Below are 17,547 nucleotides of genomic sequence, written 5' to 3'. Positions count from 1 at the left end.
CCAGAGAGACTCAGCTACACTTCAGTCCTTAAATAAATACAAAGACACCAACCACCCTCAGCCCGGGCCATGGCTGCGGCAGGCACACGCCTGCGAGCATGGGATCTCCCACCGCCGGGAGAGCCCCCGCTGTCACCCACTCCTCCAGGGGCTGAACCGAAGCCTCAGGACAGGGGCAGCTCCTGGCACACTCCTGGGAAACGCCGGCTCCTCTTCCCTAAAGACCTGGCTTGGGTCTACAGCGATGTCGGGCCTGATGCCTTGTGGGGAAGGGGATGGCCGCAGGGGAGTGACCCTGCATTGGCCACCACCACGATGGCACCTCCGATCCCTCCTTCACACTTTCCTCGTGGGGATGAGCTGCCAAGCTGCTCCAGGCCACAGGTGCGGCCATGTCCACTGCATGTCTGCGCACAGGGGTAGGCAGCCGGAGGAAGCTCCTAGATATATACACACGGGCACACACACACACCCTATTCCTCTTCTGCTGGTATGGCAGCGCAGCCGGTCCTTGGCATTAGGGTAATCCGGGACCTGCCTGTTCTGAGACACAAGAGAGGGGCGGCACGGGGTGAGCACAGCTCTTCGTGCCCAGATGAGCCCCATGGGAGAGATGCCTGCCATGGGATGGCTGTTATCCCCGAGCACCGACTGCCATAACCCCACAGGGTGCCAGGGCTCAGGCTCACGTCTGTCTTCACACGCTGGGGGGATGTGACAGGGACCAACCCTGCAGCAGAATCATCCCCTCGGCTGATCAGAGGTGGGGGCTGAAGGGAAATGGCCACTGACTGGCAAGCTGTCCCCCCATCCCTCCCCAAAGTGTTCATCCAACCACCCAGGTCTCAGGGCGAAGGCCAGGGGCACTCCCCTCACCGAGGGTCCGAGCCTTACCCAAGTCCTTGGGGACTGGTTTCACCCCGGCCACCGCTTGGGCATTCTGGCTGCGAGCCATGGCACAGGGCGGGCGCCACGGGTACTCGGGCTGCAGATGGAACAGACACAGCAAATTACCAGGGATGTGAATTATGAGGCTGCGCTCCCTGTTTGATCACCAGGGCGTGAGGAGGAGGAGGAGGAGGAGGAGAAGGAGGAGGAGGGAAGGAAGAGGGCTGAGCATTCACGTGGCAACAGGACACGTGTGCTGAGCTCCCTGCTCGGTGAGTCAGTGGCCCTGGAGGAGCCCGCGATTGCTCAGCAGCGAGCCCCAGACCCGCTCACATGGGACCCTCTGCTCCCTGTCGTGCTGGCACAGGTAGACACTCACCGGGGGAAAATGGTGGAAGTTTTGTCCTGGTGTGTGCTCGCCTGGCATCGCTGGCGGGTATCGGATCTGCTGCCACTCGTCGAAGCCGTGGTACATGGGGTGAGCCACAGGGGGACTGTACTGGTACTGGTACATGGGGCAGGCAGGGCCCAGTGGCCCCGGCAGCGGCTCAGGGTGCAGCCTCTCTCCTGAAGCCTGCGAGGAGTCGGGGATGATGCTGGGGAGATCCCCAAGGGTGGCCGCCCACCACCACCCATCACCCGGCTGGGAGCTGCCCCTCCAACAGGAGACGAGGGGCTGGGGCCAGGCCTGCAGCACCCAGGCCCTCTGCCCAAGAAGGGATTTTCCCCCATTCCCACCTGTTTGTGCTGTTTCAGCAGCTTCTTCAGCTTCTCCTTCTCCTCCTTCTCCCTCTGGCAGTCGTCCTTGGAGGCTCGCAGCTGGGAGTAAGGGGGGGGTTAGTGCAGAGCCCACCCCGCACTCCCTGTGTCTGTGGGTGAGGGTTGCTGCAGTGCCCTGCAAGAATGTCTGCACTGCTCCCCCCATCAGATCCCCAGGAGAGGGGCAGAAGGAAGAGACAAGTGAAAGGAGATGCTCTGGCAGGGACCAGCAGCAGCAAAACCACTGCTCTGGCCTTTCTGTCCCTGCTCTGAGATGGGTACGGGGGCTGTGACACTGGGATGACCACCTCTGACACACCCAGGGTGGACATGGGGCTCCTAGAATGCTGGTGGCACCCAGCGCTGCTCACCTGGTTGTTGGAGAGGACCAACTGCTTCTGCAGCTTTTCCAGCTGCTGCTTCAGCTCTTCCTTCTCCTCATTCATCCTTTCCCTGTCACTCCGCTCACGCTGGAAATCCTCCTCAAAAATTTTCACCTGGCAGGAGGGAGGGATGTGGGTGCACCTGACTGAGGGCAGACACCTCCCCCAAGCAACCCCCATCGCTGTGTTGCCATCCATGACCCCACCAGGTACACCAAGCCCCAGGCACGTCAGCTGACACAACAGCCCACGGCTGTGGTCCTTTCTGCTGAAGGCCTGGAGGATGCTGAGATCTCGCACTGACACCCGCCACAGCTGCTGGGCTCCTCCTGGCCATAGTGGGCCTTTGCCGGGGAGGTCCAGGACATGTAGCTCCCTCCCTGCCTCCAGTGGCTCCGTGTCCTGCCCTACCTGCTGCTTGAGTAGCTCATTCTGGGTCAGCAGCTCCTGCTGCGGCACCTTCCCCACTGGCTCCATGGTGCTGGCAAAGATGGGTGGTGGAGAGGCCTGGACGTTCAGGGCCTCCTCTAGCGCCTAGAGAAGAAGAGGAGGAGCAGGGAGGGGGGTCAGAGTGAGGTGCTGTGCCCGTGATATCTCCGGAGGACCATGGGCATGTGCTCAGCATGGGAAGTGGGTACAACTAGGCAAGAGCAAGAGGGACTACAGATCTCCCCCAGACCTCCCTTCCTGGGAGCCTAGAGGAATGTGGTGGGCATCGTCTGGCACAAGCTCCTGCCTGGGCAAAGAGCTGGGCAGGAGGGGGTTGATTAGGGTCAGTTTTGGGTTTGAGAGAGAAGAGGCTGGAGAACATAAAACACATTTTGCAAGGAGGGGTTGTGCCCTGGCCCCCACCTTGTTCAGCCTCTGGATCTCCTTTTCCTGGTATTCCCGCTGCCTGGTGACCGGGGCCAGCTGCTCCTGCAGGAACCGCATCCTCTGCTGCAGGTCCCTCACCTCCATGGCCAGCCTCTCCTTCTCCGCCTGCAGGACCCCGGTGGGAGAGATCAGCCAGGGCAGGGCAATAGGGCCAGCAGCTCCCCACCACCCTTCCCAAGGGACTCGCCTCCTCCGTTTCAATCCGGGACTTGGCCAGAAGTAGCTTGCGGTCAAAATCCCGTTGCTTTTGCTCTCTCTCCGACTCCAGCTCAGTCAGTGCCCTGCGGGCCTCGGCCAGCTCCTGGTGCAGGTCCGTGACCTGCCAGGAGGGAGCGGGGATGTTGGCCTGCCTGGAAGGACCCACACTAGGGAGGTGAAGGAGGAGCAGGCAGCCCCAAAACCTTCCCCTGCACCCAGTTGCCTTCAAGTCCCCCCAGTTAGCACCCAGCAGAGATGTGCCCCCCAAGCACCCAGCCCTACCTTCTGCTCATACTTCTGCTTCATGGCTCGGAAATGCTGATCCCATTGCTTATTCACCTCCAGCAGCTGCGGGGAGAGATGGGTGGCTGAACAGGAGCCCAATCCCTGCCCCAAGCCAGCCATGGCAGTCCCCAGCAGCCCCCCATCACAAAAGCACCTCAGGGACCAGCTGGATGGAGAACCTGACTCCAGCAGCGCTTCCCTGCGGCTCCGCAGCCCTGCCCCAGTCTCCCCGTGCTGTCCCAGCCACGTGTCCCCACTGCCCGCTCCCCCCGTTCCTTGGTGGTGCCTCCCTCCCAGCCTGGTCCTCACCTCCCGGCGCTGGTGCTCCAGGATCTTCACCTTCTTCTCCTTGGCCTCCAGCTCTCCTCTGCCCGGCGCCTTCTCCACCGTGGCCCCGCTCTGCTGGACGCGCACGGGGGGACCCTCAGGGCTTTTGCGGAGGCTGTGCCCAAGGCCAGCTAAACTCGAGCCAATTCCCCTCCCACGGCCTCCCCCATCCCCTTCAGACCCTGAGAAGTCCTGCTGGTCATACTGGAACAAACTGGGGGCTCGATTAAAATGAGGCCACCTTTGCTGATGTGTCAGCAGGCTCCCCGCCTCCTTCCCAGCCCTCTCCAAGGGCGATGCTGCCTCCTCACCTGCTGCTGCTCGGCAGCTTCCCTCTTCCCGCTGTCCTGGCTGCTCAGTGTCACCATCCTCCGGAGCTCCTGGTTCTCACACCTGCGGGCAGGGAGGGACGGGTCAGTGGGAAGAAGCACCCAGGGCAGCCACGTCCCCCTCCCCACTGCCCACCCTCACCTGAGCTTCTCCAGCGCCTGGTTTCTCTGCTCCAGGTCCCTCTCCAGCTTGGTACGCAGCTCCTTGTTCTCACTGTGCAGCGTCTCACACAGCGTCTGGGGGGTGAACACCAGGAGCATGAGGAGCATAGCCAGCCCCAGGAGCCTGCCTGGCCACCCACCTCCCACCAAGCCTGGGCATGGAGGTAGGTGTCTCTCTTGGGGTGGACAGAAAGGGCTTGGTGGGAAAAAGGAAAAACAAAAAAGGGAAAAGCCCAGCCAGCCCTTGCTCACCTGCAGGAACGATGTTCTCTGCTCGTTCTTGTGCACCTTGGAGGCCAGGCGCTTGAGCTCGGAGGCCATGTAGCCCATGCGCACGAAGACCTGGTCCTTGCTGGCCTCTTTGGCGCAGCCGCTCAGCGTGCTCTCCAGCTGCTGCAGCTGGGGCAGCAGGTTGGCATCCTCGTTTGGCGGCTGCTCCAAGTCCTGGGGATGGGGAGGGGATGAAGTGGGGGTCAGATCAGTTCAAGGAGCATTGCAAAATTCCCTCTCGGGGCAGATCAGCCTCGTCTCCCATCCAGGGCTGTGGTGGGGACCTGGGCCAGCACTGAGACATTCTGAAACAGCTCTCAGTATGCTGAAAAAATGTGCCAGCTTTGTAAAGGTTCGATTCCCAGTCGCTGGACATGGGACACCAAGTCCCCGGGCAGAGGGGGACATTAAGGCAGCAGGTTCTCCAGCCCATGGATTCCCCGTGCCTCTTGGCAGTCTGAGCAGACCATGCTCCCAGCGTGCTGACAGCAACGGAGGCATCTCTACCCCTGGGGTCCCTTCTACCCCCGAGCTCTTCCCATTGGCACCAAGACTAGAAATCCCAGCTCCTGAGACTGCCCTTTCCACATACACCCTAGTCTGTTCGAGGAACTGAGGTCTGCCATGTGAGGGATGGTCTTACCCCCATCCCCATCTTCTCCTTCCTCCTCTCCTCACTCTGTGGCTCTCCTGCTGCCATGGCACACCAGGCACCAGGATCCCAGGCTCTTTGGCAAGCAGCAGCCAAGAGGGTGATACATGGGATTTAAATAGTGGCTGGGAGAGCCTGGGTCAGGGCGCACCCACCAGCGTCAGGGCGCACCCCCATCCACGCATGAGGGGTGTCCCCAGCATGCTTGTCCTCCCCTCTGTGGCTGGTTAACTCCTCCATTGCCTAGGAGACACTGCCAGCACAACAGAGCCCGGCCCGGCACACGTGGCACTGCGCTGGCACACCTTTGCCTGCCCCGCTGACTCAGCCTGCTGCCCGTGGGAATGCCCCAGGCAGCATGGCGTGAGGCCAGGAGCCCAGTGTGTCCCTGGCACCCCAGTCCCGGGGTTCACAGCCCCGAAACTGCCATGGGAGGGTGTGTGTGGGGCACAGCTGGCCGGCTCCTCCCATGAGCCAGCTGGCAAGGGGAGGCAGCAAGAACCAGAGCCCAACCGGAGTGCCTGGGTGCGAGCACAGGACTGGCACTTGGCTGAGGTGCCAGCACCTGATTGTCAAGCAGATGCCACCTCATTCTCTATCACCCCATGGCTGCACCCCAAGAGGGTCCAGCAAGACTCAACCCCTCCTGGAGCCTCTCTGGCCAACGCAAACAGGGATGCACAACAAGAGCAAGTCCCCTTAGTGGCACTGCGTGGTGCAAACTGGTGTTCGTCCCCCTTGGGCTCCCCATCCCTCCTCCTCTCCCTTCCAGCACATGCAAAAAGCCAAAACAGAACAGGACGTGGCAGTGCCAGCCAATGGGACATTCAGGTGGCAGCAAACAGAGCACACGGAGGTGCCTTGGCTGGGGCAGACCCTGTCAGCAATGATGGGGGTTGGAGACCTGGTCCTCCCACCCAGTGCAGGTGTCAGGAGGTGAGCATCAGAGCACCGCTGACAGCTCCTCGGGTTGTCACAGCCTTTCCTCTCACTGCCACATGGCACCTGGAGACACTGGTGCCCCCATCTGGCTGGGGCTGCTTTGCTGGCCCCGTGCCCAGGCAGCCTGGCCAGGCCACTTGTACTCAGGAGCCCTTGCCCTTGGAGGGCAGCCTGCACACTGTCCCCTCTCCTTGCCTCAGCCAGACAAATGGATTGGGTACACACTGGGGCACACGTGCCATCACTCCTGAGCCCTCTGGCCCCGGTGAGACATGGGGAGAATCAGCCACGGGTCTGTGTGGTTCCCTCCTGCCTGCAGACCAACCAGGTCTCCTCATCTTCATCAGTGGTAGAGACCAGGCATGAGCTCTGACTGCAGCACAAGCTCTGTCCTGGGGGCTGTACATGGGGGGCTGGCTCTGCTCCCCTGGAAACACCTGGGTGCAGTTTATTCCTCCCGCTGCGGTTTGCCCAAGGGCTGCCTTAAACACAGGTCCCTGAGCCCTGCCTGTCCCCACTGGGGCACGCCGCTGCCTGTCTGCGCACCCTCCCACACCCCCGCCGCCACCACCGCACCAACCGGCTCGACTCTCCACCCGCCGCCCACCAAATCCCGCAGGCACCGGGGCCACTCACCGCTCTCCCGCTCTCCTGGGGAAACCCCTGCGCTTCGACAGCGACGATCTCAAACTCCGAGGAGGAGCTCTGCAAGGGGAGGCAGCCAGGTCAGGTCTCCCTGGGGAATGGCAACCCAGGACGCCCACCGAATGGAGGCAGGGACCGCAGCACAGCAGGGAAGCTGATCCCTCCTTTCAGATTTATGCCCATTTCTAGAGGTTAAAGGCTGCCTCCTGCTTTAACTAGATGGAGAGTCTCTCCCTCCAGCCATGCCAGCACTGCCTCTTGCATTCACCAGACTCACACTTGGAGGAGATTTCCGTGCTTCCGTGTCCGGCTGGGCGCTGCCCGGGGCAGCCCGTGTGGAGCTGGGATCAGGGCCGACGGCTGCAGAGAGGGGAGAGGACGAAGCCATGAGCAGGGCCCTTCTCCACCTGGCGCAGGGATGCAGAGAGCAGATACTGCGCAAGGTTGGGCACTGATGGATGGTTTCTACCCCAGTTATGAGGATAGGACAGACACCTCCCTCCAGGAGAAGGGAGGATGGCAGTGCTTTGATACACTCCAGAGATGACAGGGCTGCAAGAAACCTTCATGAAAGTCTCCTTCACACCCTCTCCCTTCCCCTGAGCTCAGGATCCTGAGCCATCAGGTTATCCCTCCCCAGTGAGCCTTGTGTCTCCTACCTCCAGTTTCTACCAGGTCCTCCAAGGAAGATGATGCCATCAGCATTTTGTTGTCCTTCACGAGGTCCTCTGCCTTCTGGCGCAGTTTGGATGCCTCCACCTGGGACTCCTCCAGCAGCTCTCCTGTTGTGGGCAACCAAAGGATGCTCACCCTCCTTCCCCAAGTGCCTGCCCTGCAGCAGCCCCATCCACCAACACCAAGCCCCCCTGCTCGGGTGAAGTGCCCAACATGGTCCTTCTTCATCCAGAAACAACTTTTCTTGGCCAAATCCAACAGCAAAACTATATCAGTGGCTCACTGGCTGTGCAGTCCTCCATGCTGACACACAGAGGAGTGGTTACAGGAGACAGAAGGGCATCACTGCATCCCTCAGAGGTCTCCTCGCTTCCCAGAAGAAATTAATTTAAGCCTAGGTGGTGGATCTAGGCTCCAGCCTGCCCACTCTTGGGTCTGGCACCAGCAGTGCAACCCTCTCCTCACCCTGGGTAGCTGCCCCCACACCAGCGGGTCCCAGTCCCAGGTAGGGGCATGGTGACACAACAGGAATCACGAGGCAGGTGGAAATTCGGCTGCAGAAGCAGGACTTGAAAGCGGAAGCTGGGTCACGAGACCGAAAGCAAAACCGAGGGCGGGTGGGGGAAGGTGGCCGAGAAGGGGTGACACAACTTGGCTGGAGCGTTTCAACCCCAACATGTCCCTGCCACTTGCAGGGAATCCCCAATGCAGGGGTCTTTGAGCAGCACCTGGGAAAAGCCCCTGACCCAACAGGGGTTGTGGGAGGTGGGGGCTTTCATCAAAAGCAGAACAGATCCCGGCATCTGTGACCTGCCACTACAGGACTCCGAGGAGCTGACCTTGCTCCATCACTTGCCTTTTTTTTCCCAGCCTTTTATCCTACCGTAAAGTACTCCAGGAACTCAGCAAAAGCCTTCCTCCCTCTGCACCCCCATGTGAAAATGCCCAGACATCCTGCTTGACCCCCCAAGACGGGGAGAGCTTTACTGCTGCCCCAGTGCCAAGACCCCCAGCTTCTCATAGCACCTTTCCTAAATAGAGCAAGAAATCCCCAGGCTCGGTGGGCACAGGCTGAGCTGCCCCGACAGCAAACCTCATCCCCCAGCCACGCAGCAGTTACCAATAGACTTGATTCCCTGCATCTTCTCCTTCAGCCGGGTGTTCTCCTCCACCAGCCGCTCAAAGGCCGTGGATGCATTCTCCTCCGAGCCCCCGCCGGGGTCATAGATGCGGTAGGGTCCCCTCCCTTCCATGCCCGCCGTTCAGTCGCCTACCTCCCAGCCAGGCATCCCTGTAAGGCAACGGAGCACAGTGTCACCTTCCTCTGGCTCCAGGCGGTGCCCAGGTCCCCACCGCCCGGGGTGCCGTGCCTGCAGCGCTGCCTCACTGCTCGCCAGCCAGAGAAGAAGTGTCCCAGGTGAAGGCACTTCCCCCTCCAGCCTGGCTTGGGGTGAACGTGCTGGGGTGACTCAGAGCCATGAGAAGCGTCACACGAGGAGGCATCACCAGCAGCCCCGCTCGGGACGGCTCTCACCCCTGTGGGGTGTGGGAGTCCCCGAGGAGGTCGCAGCCACCTGCCACTGCACCCTGGCAGGGATGGAGATGCAGCCCAGGAGCATCGACACACACCAGCGCAGACCTGGGCACTGTCACCAGGACATCCTGCTCACCGCAGGATATTTTTGGGGAGCTGAAAAGGTTGTGGGAGGATGTTTGGGGAGGGGCAGCATCTACAGCTCCAAAAGCCTTAACCTCTTAACCTGCAGCTGGAGGGTGGTGTGGGCAGCACCAGGGGGGACGAGCCCCAGTAGCCAGGCAGGGACCTGCTCTGCCCTCCGGCTCAGCCAGAAAAACCAGCTGCCAACAGCACAGCTTCCCAAATCGGGGCACGGGGAACAGCCAGGCATGTGCCGGGCCGGGAGCAAAGTACGAGGAGAGGAAACACCCGTACGGAGCATGCTATTTGCTTTTTTAATTCCTTGCATTTGTGGGTGGCCTAAGGCCTCCTCCTTGCCAAGGTCTGGCCTGGGAACGGCTGGGCAGGATCCTGGCTCCAGGGCTCACCCATCTCCTGGGGGTGATAAAGCTGCTGCTGTGAATTACAGCACAACTTATCAAAAATATCCCCCCTGATGCCAGCTTGTTATAAAGTGGAGCAGTGCAGCAGATGAGACAGCCCCGGGGGGCGATGCCAGGAAGAGCTGGGGTGCTGCCTGAGGGCACAACAGGAGCACCCATGGACACCCCCAAGTGCTCTTCTACTCAGCCAAGGCAGCTGGGCGTTTGTGAGAGGGAGAGGGCTGAGGGGGGGGGGCATTTTGAAAGGAGAAGGGGGGTAGCTCGTACCCGAAACCGTCTCAACCTCAGACTAATGCTCATGTCATGAGCGATCTGGGCTGATCACCGGTTTAGATGACCTGCCTGCCAGGGAGCAGCAGGGACTTTCCAGATGACAACTGCCACCTGGCAGCATCCGCAACTGGAGCAGCAATTAACGCCTGCCTCAGTAGCAGGTAATTAAGCATGGCCTCAGCAGCAGTCTCCTTTTGGGAGATGCATCTGTCAGTAGGTCTCACCATCCTCAAGCTCTGTGGGTGCCACCAAGCCCCTCATTGCCTGTGGCTCCCCACAGGGAGCCATCAGCCCTGTCCCAAGCAGCTGGAGGTGGTGACACCAGGAGCTGCCCAGCTGTGGCACAGGGCAGGCTGAGCAGTGGCTATTTCTGGAGCCCACAGCAGCTGACAGGAAGCTGCAGAAGAACCGGGGCAGTTTTTGTGCCATGGGTCCTGGCGCCGGGCAGCATCGTCACAGCCAGTATGAAATCCCCCTGCCACGGGATGGGGAAAATTCCCAGAGCAGACCTGCCGGTGGGCAGGATGGAGCCCAGCGTGGTGGCACACACGTGGCCCAGGGACTCGATGGCACCTCCACCATGGGGAAATGCCTGTGGCCACGCTACCTGCCCAGCCGAGGACAGGGACAGCGTTGCAGGCAGCCTGGGGACCTGAGCCTACTTCTCACTGGTGTCCGGTCACCACATGCTGCTCCAAATCCCAAACCTGGGGCTCCGGGAGGAGCTGGGTAGCAAAGTGATCTTGCAGTGAGCATCTTGTGGGGTATCTGTGTCCTCCACTGGGACAAACCCAGGTGTAGGTCAGGGAAGGTGGGGACAAGCTGTCCTCTCACATGGCATCCTTTCCCCGTGTGGCTTTGCAGCAGCCTGAAATACCAGCCCCCATTTTCTTGCACTTCAGATCCAAACCAGGAGGTTTTCTGCCTTGCCCCACAGCACATGTGGGAGGTTCCCCACCCTTGCACAAAACATTCAAACCTGAGCCAGCTGTACCAACCACCCTGCAGACCACAGAGACGACTCATGGTGACCCCATATTCTTCCAGATGGATGGAGCCACGAAAGCCTCTGCTATTCCCAGTTCTCAAGGTTTTATAAAGGATCTTTCTACCCAAGGTCTGCACTCCACCATGGAGATGGCAGCAGAGGAGCTACAGGAGTTGGTTTCAAACAGCAGCCGGGGAGAAGAATTATCTCCAGCTGACAGAAGCACAGACCAGACACAAATTCACCAGCAAACAAGACCCAGCAAGAGGGGAGGGTTTCCACAGCATCTGAGCCCATTGCTGGGGTCAGGGTGGGTTTGCCCAGGGTAGAAGAACAGCCCCATTTCTGCAAGGAGCTGCTGGGACTGAGTTGTTACCCTGGGGACAGGACCCTGAACCTGGTCACTGTTCCCAGTACTCGTTTGTTCCCCCCCCACCCCCCAAGGTTCCAAAAGGTGATATTTGCAGTAAAATAAATCTCATGTTTCAATAAAAACACCAGGGGAGGAGGGAGAGGACTACAGACCAGCACCTAATGATGGTTAGAAATGCAAAGAAAACACAACTACCACAAGCTCCAGAAGAAACCACTGAACCACCAGAAAACACTTCTGCCAGTCAACAGTTTCTAAACTAATCTGACTATTTCACAGCCCCGGGGGTCGAGGGCCAGCCACGGACTATGGCTGCTCGGCTATAGCTCACCGGCTCCGTGCCCAGCCACTGGCAGAGGGTGCCAGACGCTGCGGTCACCCGTGGGCATTGCTGGTTGCAAGCGGGGCACCGAGACCTTTAGGTAGTAAATTTTTATGACAACTCAGCAAAGGGAGAGGATGAGAGAGCGAGGGGGCAGGGGAGACTCCCAGGCAAAGATGAAAGCAGGGTGGTATTTAAATAGCTGTGCTGTGGCTTGGGAGAGAGCTGAACTACGTAGCCGTGGCCAGGCTGTTCTCTGCTGTCACCCAGGAAGATGTGCATCACGGCCACCAGCACCGCAGCCATCGCTGCACCGGCCACACAGAAGCAGCAGAAGAAAATGATTCTTGCTTTAAAATTCCCAAACAGCTGAAGAGACAAAGGCGAAGGATGAGAATCCTGTGCAGCAAGTGGACTGGCACCACTGGAGGTTTCCTTTCAGGAACGAGCCCCCGGGTGGAGACCAGCCTTCCAAAGCCGTGGGATCAATTCCCATCCTGTGATCCATGGTGGGGGCTTGGCCCAGCCCTTAAGAGAACGGAGTTTTCCTTACCCTGGCATGCAACATTTCCAGGAAGTCTCCTCCCCACCAGGATCACAGGAGGCAAAAGCAAATCCCTGCAGGCTGCTAGCATCATTTTCCCATGACCAGGGCTGCCGGGCCCCCAGCATCCCTCCTCCTCAGAGGAAAAGCAAAAGCCACTCAGATAGACACCACAGAGGGATTTTTTGTTTGATCATTTTACTGGAAATCAGCAAAATGCCACAGTACCCAGCCCAGTTTCTTTTCCTCTCCAGAGCTCCAGCAGCTCCCCAGACCAGGGACAACAATTCCTGGGCTGCTAGACTGGTCTTACTTGCACGGAAGCAAAAGCAGAGCTGGCTTTAGGAAGAGCAATAATAAGGAGACTTTCCGGGCACTGCAGTCCACTGGGCTGGGAGTAACAAAAGAAGAGGAAAGCAGGCATTGCAAGGCTCAGGTCTCAAAGGGAAAGATCTGAACCTGCACTTGAAGCATTTTTCTTCCCAGCCTAGCTTCCCAGTTAGCTGCAGAGAGACAGTAGGAAAGGCAGGAGCCCCATCCGAAATGCAGCTGATGCTACAGATGTCCCCTGGCCTCGCCTAAAAAATCCACCTCCCACAGAGGCTTCACAAAACAACCTGCTTCTGATGAGGTTGCTCACAAGGAAAATAAAGCATTTCCCCATTTGGAGCCAGGTTTACAAACACAGGTAACCACACGCAGCTGCAGAGCTCCTCACCATGGGTCCAAGCTCCAGTGCAGGCAGGACAGGCTGCCAGGCTTGGTAGCAGTGCTTCCCTGGGCAGCACGGTGGTGTTTTATGCAAGATCCTGTCTTATGCTGCAAAGATACCTTGTTCTGTGCTGCCTGCTTAGTTTCTTCCCTATGCAGAGCTCAGTAGCATCATGGCTGCTCGTCACAGCAAAAGCAAAGCAAGGCACAGCCACCCCTTTCCTTGCAGCTCCAGCACAATCTGGGCTACTCCTGTCCAAGCTGGTGCACTTCAGCCAGGCAACAACCAAGCAGCAGAAGACAGTGGCACCACAAAGCTACACCAGCAAAGCTACCTCTGTCACCCAAAGCGTAAGAATTATTGCTTTAAAATAAGATCTGCAATGCCACAAGAGTAGATAATTCAGCCTCCTCCACCCACAAGTGTTTTTTGTACCAGCTGCTGGCAAGCAACGCCCCACGGCCCTGTGCTAAATAGGTCTGTTTGGCATAGGTCAGGCCGAAAGGGCGTCCTGGGATTTCTTGCAGAATGGAATGATGCCAAAGGCTGCAAAAAGCCTCTCCTCTCTTCTTGCTTACTTCGCCTCATCACAGAGACAGCTCTGCAGGATGTGCCTGGCTGGAGCCTTCCTGCCTCCAGACTCACCCCTGTGCCCAAAGTCCCTTCCCAGCTCCAGCTCGCTTTGCCAGCGCTCTCAGTGAAATTTGCACTCCAAAAGAGCTTGTGGCAGCAGAACAGCTCCTGCTCACCCAAGCAGATGGAAATAACAAGCTAAAGGGGAAAGGTTGCATTTGCCTCTCCTGATACAGGGAGCAACCTGTGCCCAGGCGCACTGAGGAATGGGACAGCCACATCTCCCAGAGGCTGCGGGTCCCCGCCAAGTCCCATCCGGAGCTATTCTCACCCAAAAGCTGGGCAGACAGGCAGCATCTTTTTTCCCTCTGCCCTCAGTGGGAGCCTTAGTCTGGAATTGAAGGGGGTGAGCTGTGCACTGCACCCCAAAGGAGGAGGGGAGGCAGGTGGGGATGCTGCCATCCCCACCCCGGCTATTCCAGCCTCTGCATCCGCACCTGATGTGGACACGCACCGCCAGACCAGCGGCGGGTGGGGAGGAAAAACGCGAAGAGGGACGAAAATAGAATCGACCGGAGGTTCCTTGGAGCCACGGCCGCCCGCAGCCCCCCGGGGTGGGACCCACGCACCGCCCCTGCCCGAGGGAGGACCGCAAGCCCAGAACTAGTCAGAAGGCAGATGTGCGGGCCCGGGGAAGCACCGGGGGTGTGTAAGGCAGGCGAGGGGAGGAGAGAGCCCGGGGGACGGCTGCGGTGCGGGGCTGCCCGGCCCCAGGCACCCCCCGCTTCCCTCCAGCGCCTCTCCGAGCCTTTCCCCGCTCCTCCCCCGGCATCGCCACCGCCGGTGAAGCCGGGCTCCGCTGCAACCAGCCTGTCCCTCGGGGAGCGGCGAGGGGAGCCGGCAGCCCCTGCCCGGCCCCGGGAGAAGGGGAACTGAGGCACAGCACGGCCATCGCGACCCGCCCGCGGCACCCGGGCCGGCCCCAGAGCAAATCCCCGGGGGACGACGCGGCCCCGGCCCCGCTCCAGGGTTTCACCCAACCGCCCGACAGCCCGGGAACCAGCCAGAAACACCCACCTCGCAGCCCCGAGCCCCGCCCCTCTCCGGCACCCTTCGCTGGGGCGGCAAAACCCAGGTACCCAAGCTCGGTGCCCGGTAAGCTCCCGGTACCCAGGCTCAGTGCCCAGTAAGCCCCCGGTGCCCCAGGCAGGGCCCGGTACCGCGCCGAGCTCACCTGGCAGTGCCCCCCCGCGGCAGGGCCGCTCCCGGTGCCGGTACCGCTGCGCTCCGCCGCCAGCACGGGAGGAAGCGGGGCGGGGGGCGACGGTTCCGCCCCCGGGAAATTCCCAGCCTGACGGACAGGCGCCGCAGCCAATCGGCGCGGAGCGGAGGGTATAAAGAGGGAGGGCGGGGAGGCGGTTTGTTATGGCGGAGCGGGTGTTCGCTCTGCTGTTGTGTTGTGTGGGGGCATTGGGGGCTGTGAGAACCCGCCCGCTGTAGCGGGGCCCCGAGGGGCGGAAGGGGCCGTCTGCCTCCGCCTTAGGGGGGGTTTCCGCTCGTGGGGGAGCGGCAGGCCCGAGCCCAGCAGCGGCTCCCCCGGCTTATCGAGAGACAAAATGGCGGAGGGGAGGGCAGGGCCCGGCCGCGGCACCATCCTGCCGGCGGGTGGAGGAGCCCCCTGGCACCCCCGGTGCTGCCTGTGGGCTGCAGCCGGTTTGGGGTGTGGAGGAATAGCTGGGGGGGGCTGTGCTGAGGGGACGCCGGGCCCGCGGCCACGCTGGCAGATGGGCTGGGGCAGTCGCGGGCTCTCCCCTCAGTCCCGGGAAGGAGGCTGGCGTGCTCCTGAGGGCTGCTCTTAACAGATCTTACAGTTCCCCACCGAGCCTGTGTCTCAGAGATAACGTTAGACAAGGAAATAACACCCCTGAGCTGGAGCATTTATTATCGGGGGTCATTTCCCTCTGTGCTGCTGCTTTGATAATTCTGCATTCATGAACAACAGAAATCAGCCAGAGGAGCAAGAACCACAGGGAGCACCTTCTAGTTTCGTGTAGCATTCTGGGACTCATTCCACAGCTACCTGATTGTCTTTCTCATGTTGGTTTTGCCACGAGGAAGGTGTTTTATATATATATATAAAACAACAAACCAGAAGCAAACAAAGCCTGCTGTAAGCAGAGGTGCTGCTTGCTCTCTGCCTGTGCTCCTGACGTTCCTCCTTAGGTGACTGCCGCTGGGCTCGCAGGGGTGTTCTTCACTGGTGACCATGCTGTTTCCAGCTGTCCCACCCCGGCTTCCTACCCAGCTCTGTTCAGACAGTTCCATCGCTTGTTGGTGATTTGATATTTTGGGTTGTAAAAATTAAAAAAAGCCCCAAACTCCTTTTCCTGACTGCCTTTCACTCCAACCAGGATGTCACCCTGGCAGCCTGGCTGGGTGATGAGACAGCTCCGTGGGTGCTGGGACCCCGACGTGCTCTTTGGCTGTGCTTGTGTCTGAGGTCTCAACGGGGGACGAGATGGCAGGACCCCACGCACAGGCAACATCTTCCCTTTTGTTCCCTGAAGGGCTTGTTTTACCCCAGAGGCCCGGTGCTATTCTGCAAACCCTCGGAAAACCTGGCTTCAAAGCTCACTGCCGTCCCACAGAACCAGAAAGCGTCTTGTTTATAAGATAATGTCTCAGTCTGCAAAAAATAGCCAAACCCTGCTCTATTTCTGTGAGGAGAGGAGGTGGGGTGGCATTGTTTGGCTTTGCAGCGCTCCAGGCTGACAGCTGAAAAGCTGCCTGGCTTCCCCTCGCTCTGTCTTGGGCACACTCGCAGCGAAAAAAGCATCGTGCTACTCACCTGGCTGGGTCATGGAGGGGCTCGGGGTGGTGAGAGCCCTTTGGGCCAGGCACTCTCCGGCTGCAGTCCCCAAATGCAGGAAGACCAGCCCAGCTGAGCTTACTTTTAGGCATGGAGAAGGGGAATTCCCCATGATGGAGGTCCCAGACAGCCTCTGTGTGGTTTTGATAAGGAGCCAGGCACCGCTTAAAGGGCTCTAGTGCCGTTCCTTCCAGGGGCTGCCGAGCCGTGTCAGGTATTAGTCAGCAAAAGGGGGGAGGTGGGGGGCTGTTGTGGAGGCTGTGATTCACTTTTAGACAACTGGAGAGCCTGGTTACATCATTCTCCTTGCCTGGTTTCTGAGCGACCTCACCAGGTTTACAACCATGTTGTGATTCTGTCCAAGGAAACTGCTGCATCTTGCGAGAGGCATTGTGGTTGTCCCATGTGTGTTTCCATCCCATTCTTGTCCATCTCTGGAGTCAGAACAGGATGTGTCTTCCCGGGAGAATGGGGAAGAGCTGGCGCTGCTGGTGGAGCTGGACTGGTGATGGTGTGCCAGGGTTGCAGGTAGTCCCTAGAAACCATCCGCCAAGACAACTGATGGTCAGAACCAAGGCTGGAGCGAACTGATGCTGGAATAAACACCAAGGATTTAAGTGTTTCTGTTTTACAGAGGCTGATTCCAGCTCCCCAGCTCCTCACTGGCAGGCACAAAGTTGTACCTGGCAGGGTGTTTGGTCTACACTTGCCAGGCATGAGCTGTGAGGCCTGAAAAGCGTCCTGCTTTAGTCGAGCTGGTTTGGGGGATAGCAGCATGGGTGCTTGGCAGGAAGGGTGAGGAGCCAGGGGGTCTGGGGCCTTCCTGCAGCCAAGGTCCCCGCAGAGGTGGTCAGTTGATGGTGTGCTCTCACCCACTGCCTCTCCACCTCTCTAGCCAGCTGCTCTTTGTGTTTCTACCTGAGGTCTCCAGCTCGGGCTGGCCCAAACACCAGGATGAATTTCACTACGAAAACCAAAGGCTTTTGGTCCTGTTGGTCCTTCCTCATTCCTTTGGTCCCAGTGTGCTCCCAGGGGAGAAAACTCACCTGATGGCAGCTGTGATTCATGAGCACGCCTGCATGGCTGTGAAGATGTGTTCACGGCTGACACTTTTACATGTGTCATGGGATTTTTTTGGCACGGAGGCTTGGGTTCCGCACCTTCAGTGGAGGCTTGTGCACATGAAGGCACCCTGATTGCTTCCGTGTTTGTGGCCATGCTATGGGAAATGGGCCAAGAAGGAGCACAGGCCACGAGTGAGGGTGGGGGAGCTCTCCTGCCCTCTGCTCCTGCTTGTTTCAGATCGGGTCTGGCTGCCTTTGGGTTGACCCCCCATGCAGGGCTGAGCAGGGTGGGCCTTGTGCATGTCCAGTGGTGTGAATCCTGAATGGAAGTGGCCCAGCAGCCCAAGGCACCCAATACA

At 59.6% G+C, this 17,547-nt stretch overlaps 1 protein-coding gene across 6 annotated transcripts; it reads right to left on the bottom strand.

The window, feature by feature from the left end:
* Nucleotides 1-15: 15 nt before the first annotated feature.
* Nucleotides 16-16,218, bottom strand: TNIP1 (TNFAIP3 interacting protein 1). Of its 6 annotated transcripts, none has more exons than XM_074883752.1 (18): nucleotides 16,104-16,218; nucleotides 8,512-8,682; nucleotides 7,376-7,498; nucleotides 6,994-7,076; nucleotides 6,708-6,776; nucleotides 4,460-4,651; nucleotides 4,188-4,282; nucleotides 4,028-4,109; nucleotides 3,699-3,791; nucleotides 3,387-3,452; nucleotides 3,094-3,225; nucleotides 2,883-3,011; nucleotides 2,442-2,564; nucleotides 2,019-2,144; nucleotides 1,627-1,707; nucleotides 1,268-1,462; nucleotides 895-985; nucleotides 16-538 (listed from the first exon to the last, which is right to left on the bottom strand). In XM_074883752.1, the coding sequence occupies exons 2-18, from the start codon at nucleotides 8,642-8,644 to the stop codon at nucleotides 474-476; spliced, it is 1,878 nt and encodes a 625-aa protein (XP_074739853.1). In that variant the 5' UTR covers nucleotides 8,645-8,682; nucleotides 16,104-16,218; the 3' UTR covers nucleotides 16-473. The 6 variants fall into 6 exon arrangements, with proteins under 6 accessions (XP_074739853.1, XP_074739855.1, XP_074739856.1 ...); XM_074883754.1 differs by having other exon boundaries at nucleotides 3,699-3,788; XM_074883755.1 differs by having other exon boundaries at nucleotides 16-543; nucleotides 16,104-16,217.
* Between the last annotated feature and the right edge of the window lie 1,329 nt (nucleotides 16,219-17,547).

Source organism: Strix uralensis, chromosome 14 (genome assembly GCF_047716275.1).
Source record: "Strix uralensis isolate ZFMK-TIS-50842 chromosome 14, bStrUra1, whole genome shotgun sequence".
Classification (NCBI taxonomy): Eukaryota; Metazoa; Chordata; class Aves; order Strigiformes; family Strigidae; genus Strix; species Strix uralensis.
This window is presented reverse-complemented; position numbering and strand designations above follow the sequence as displayed.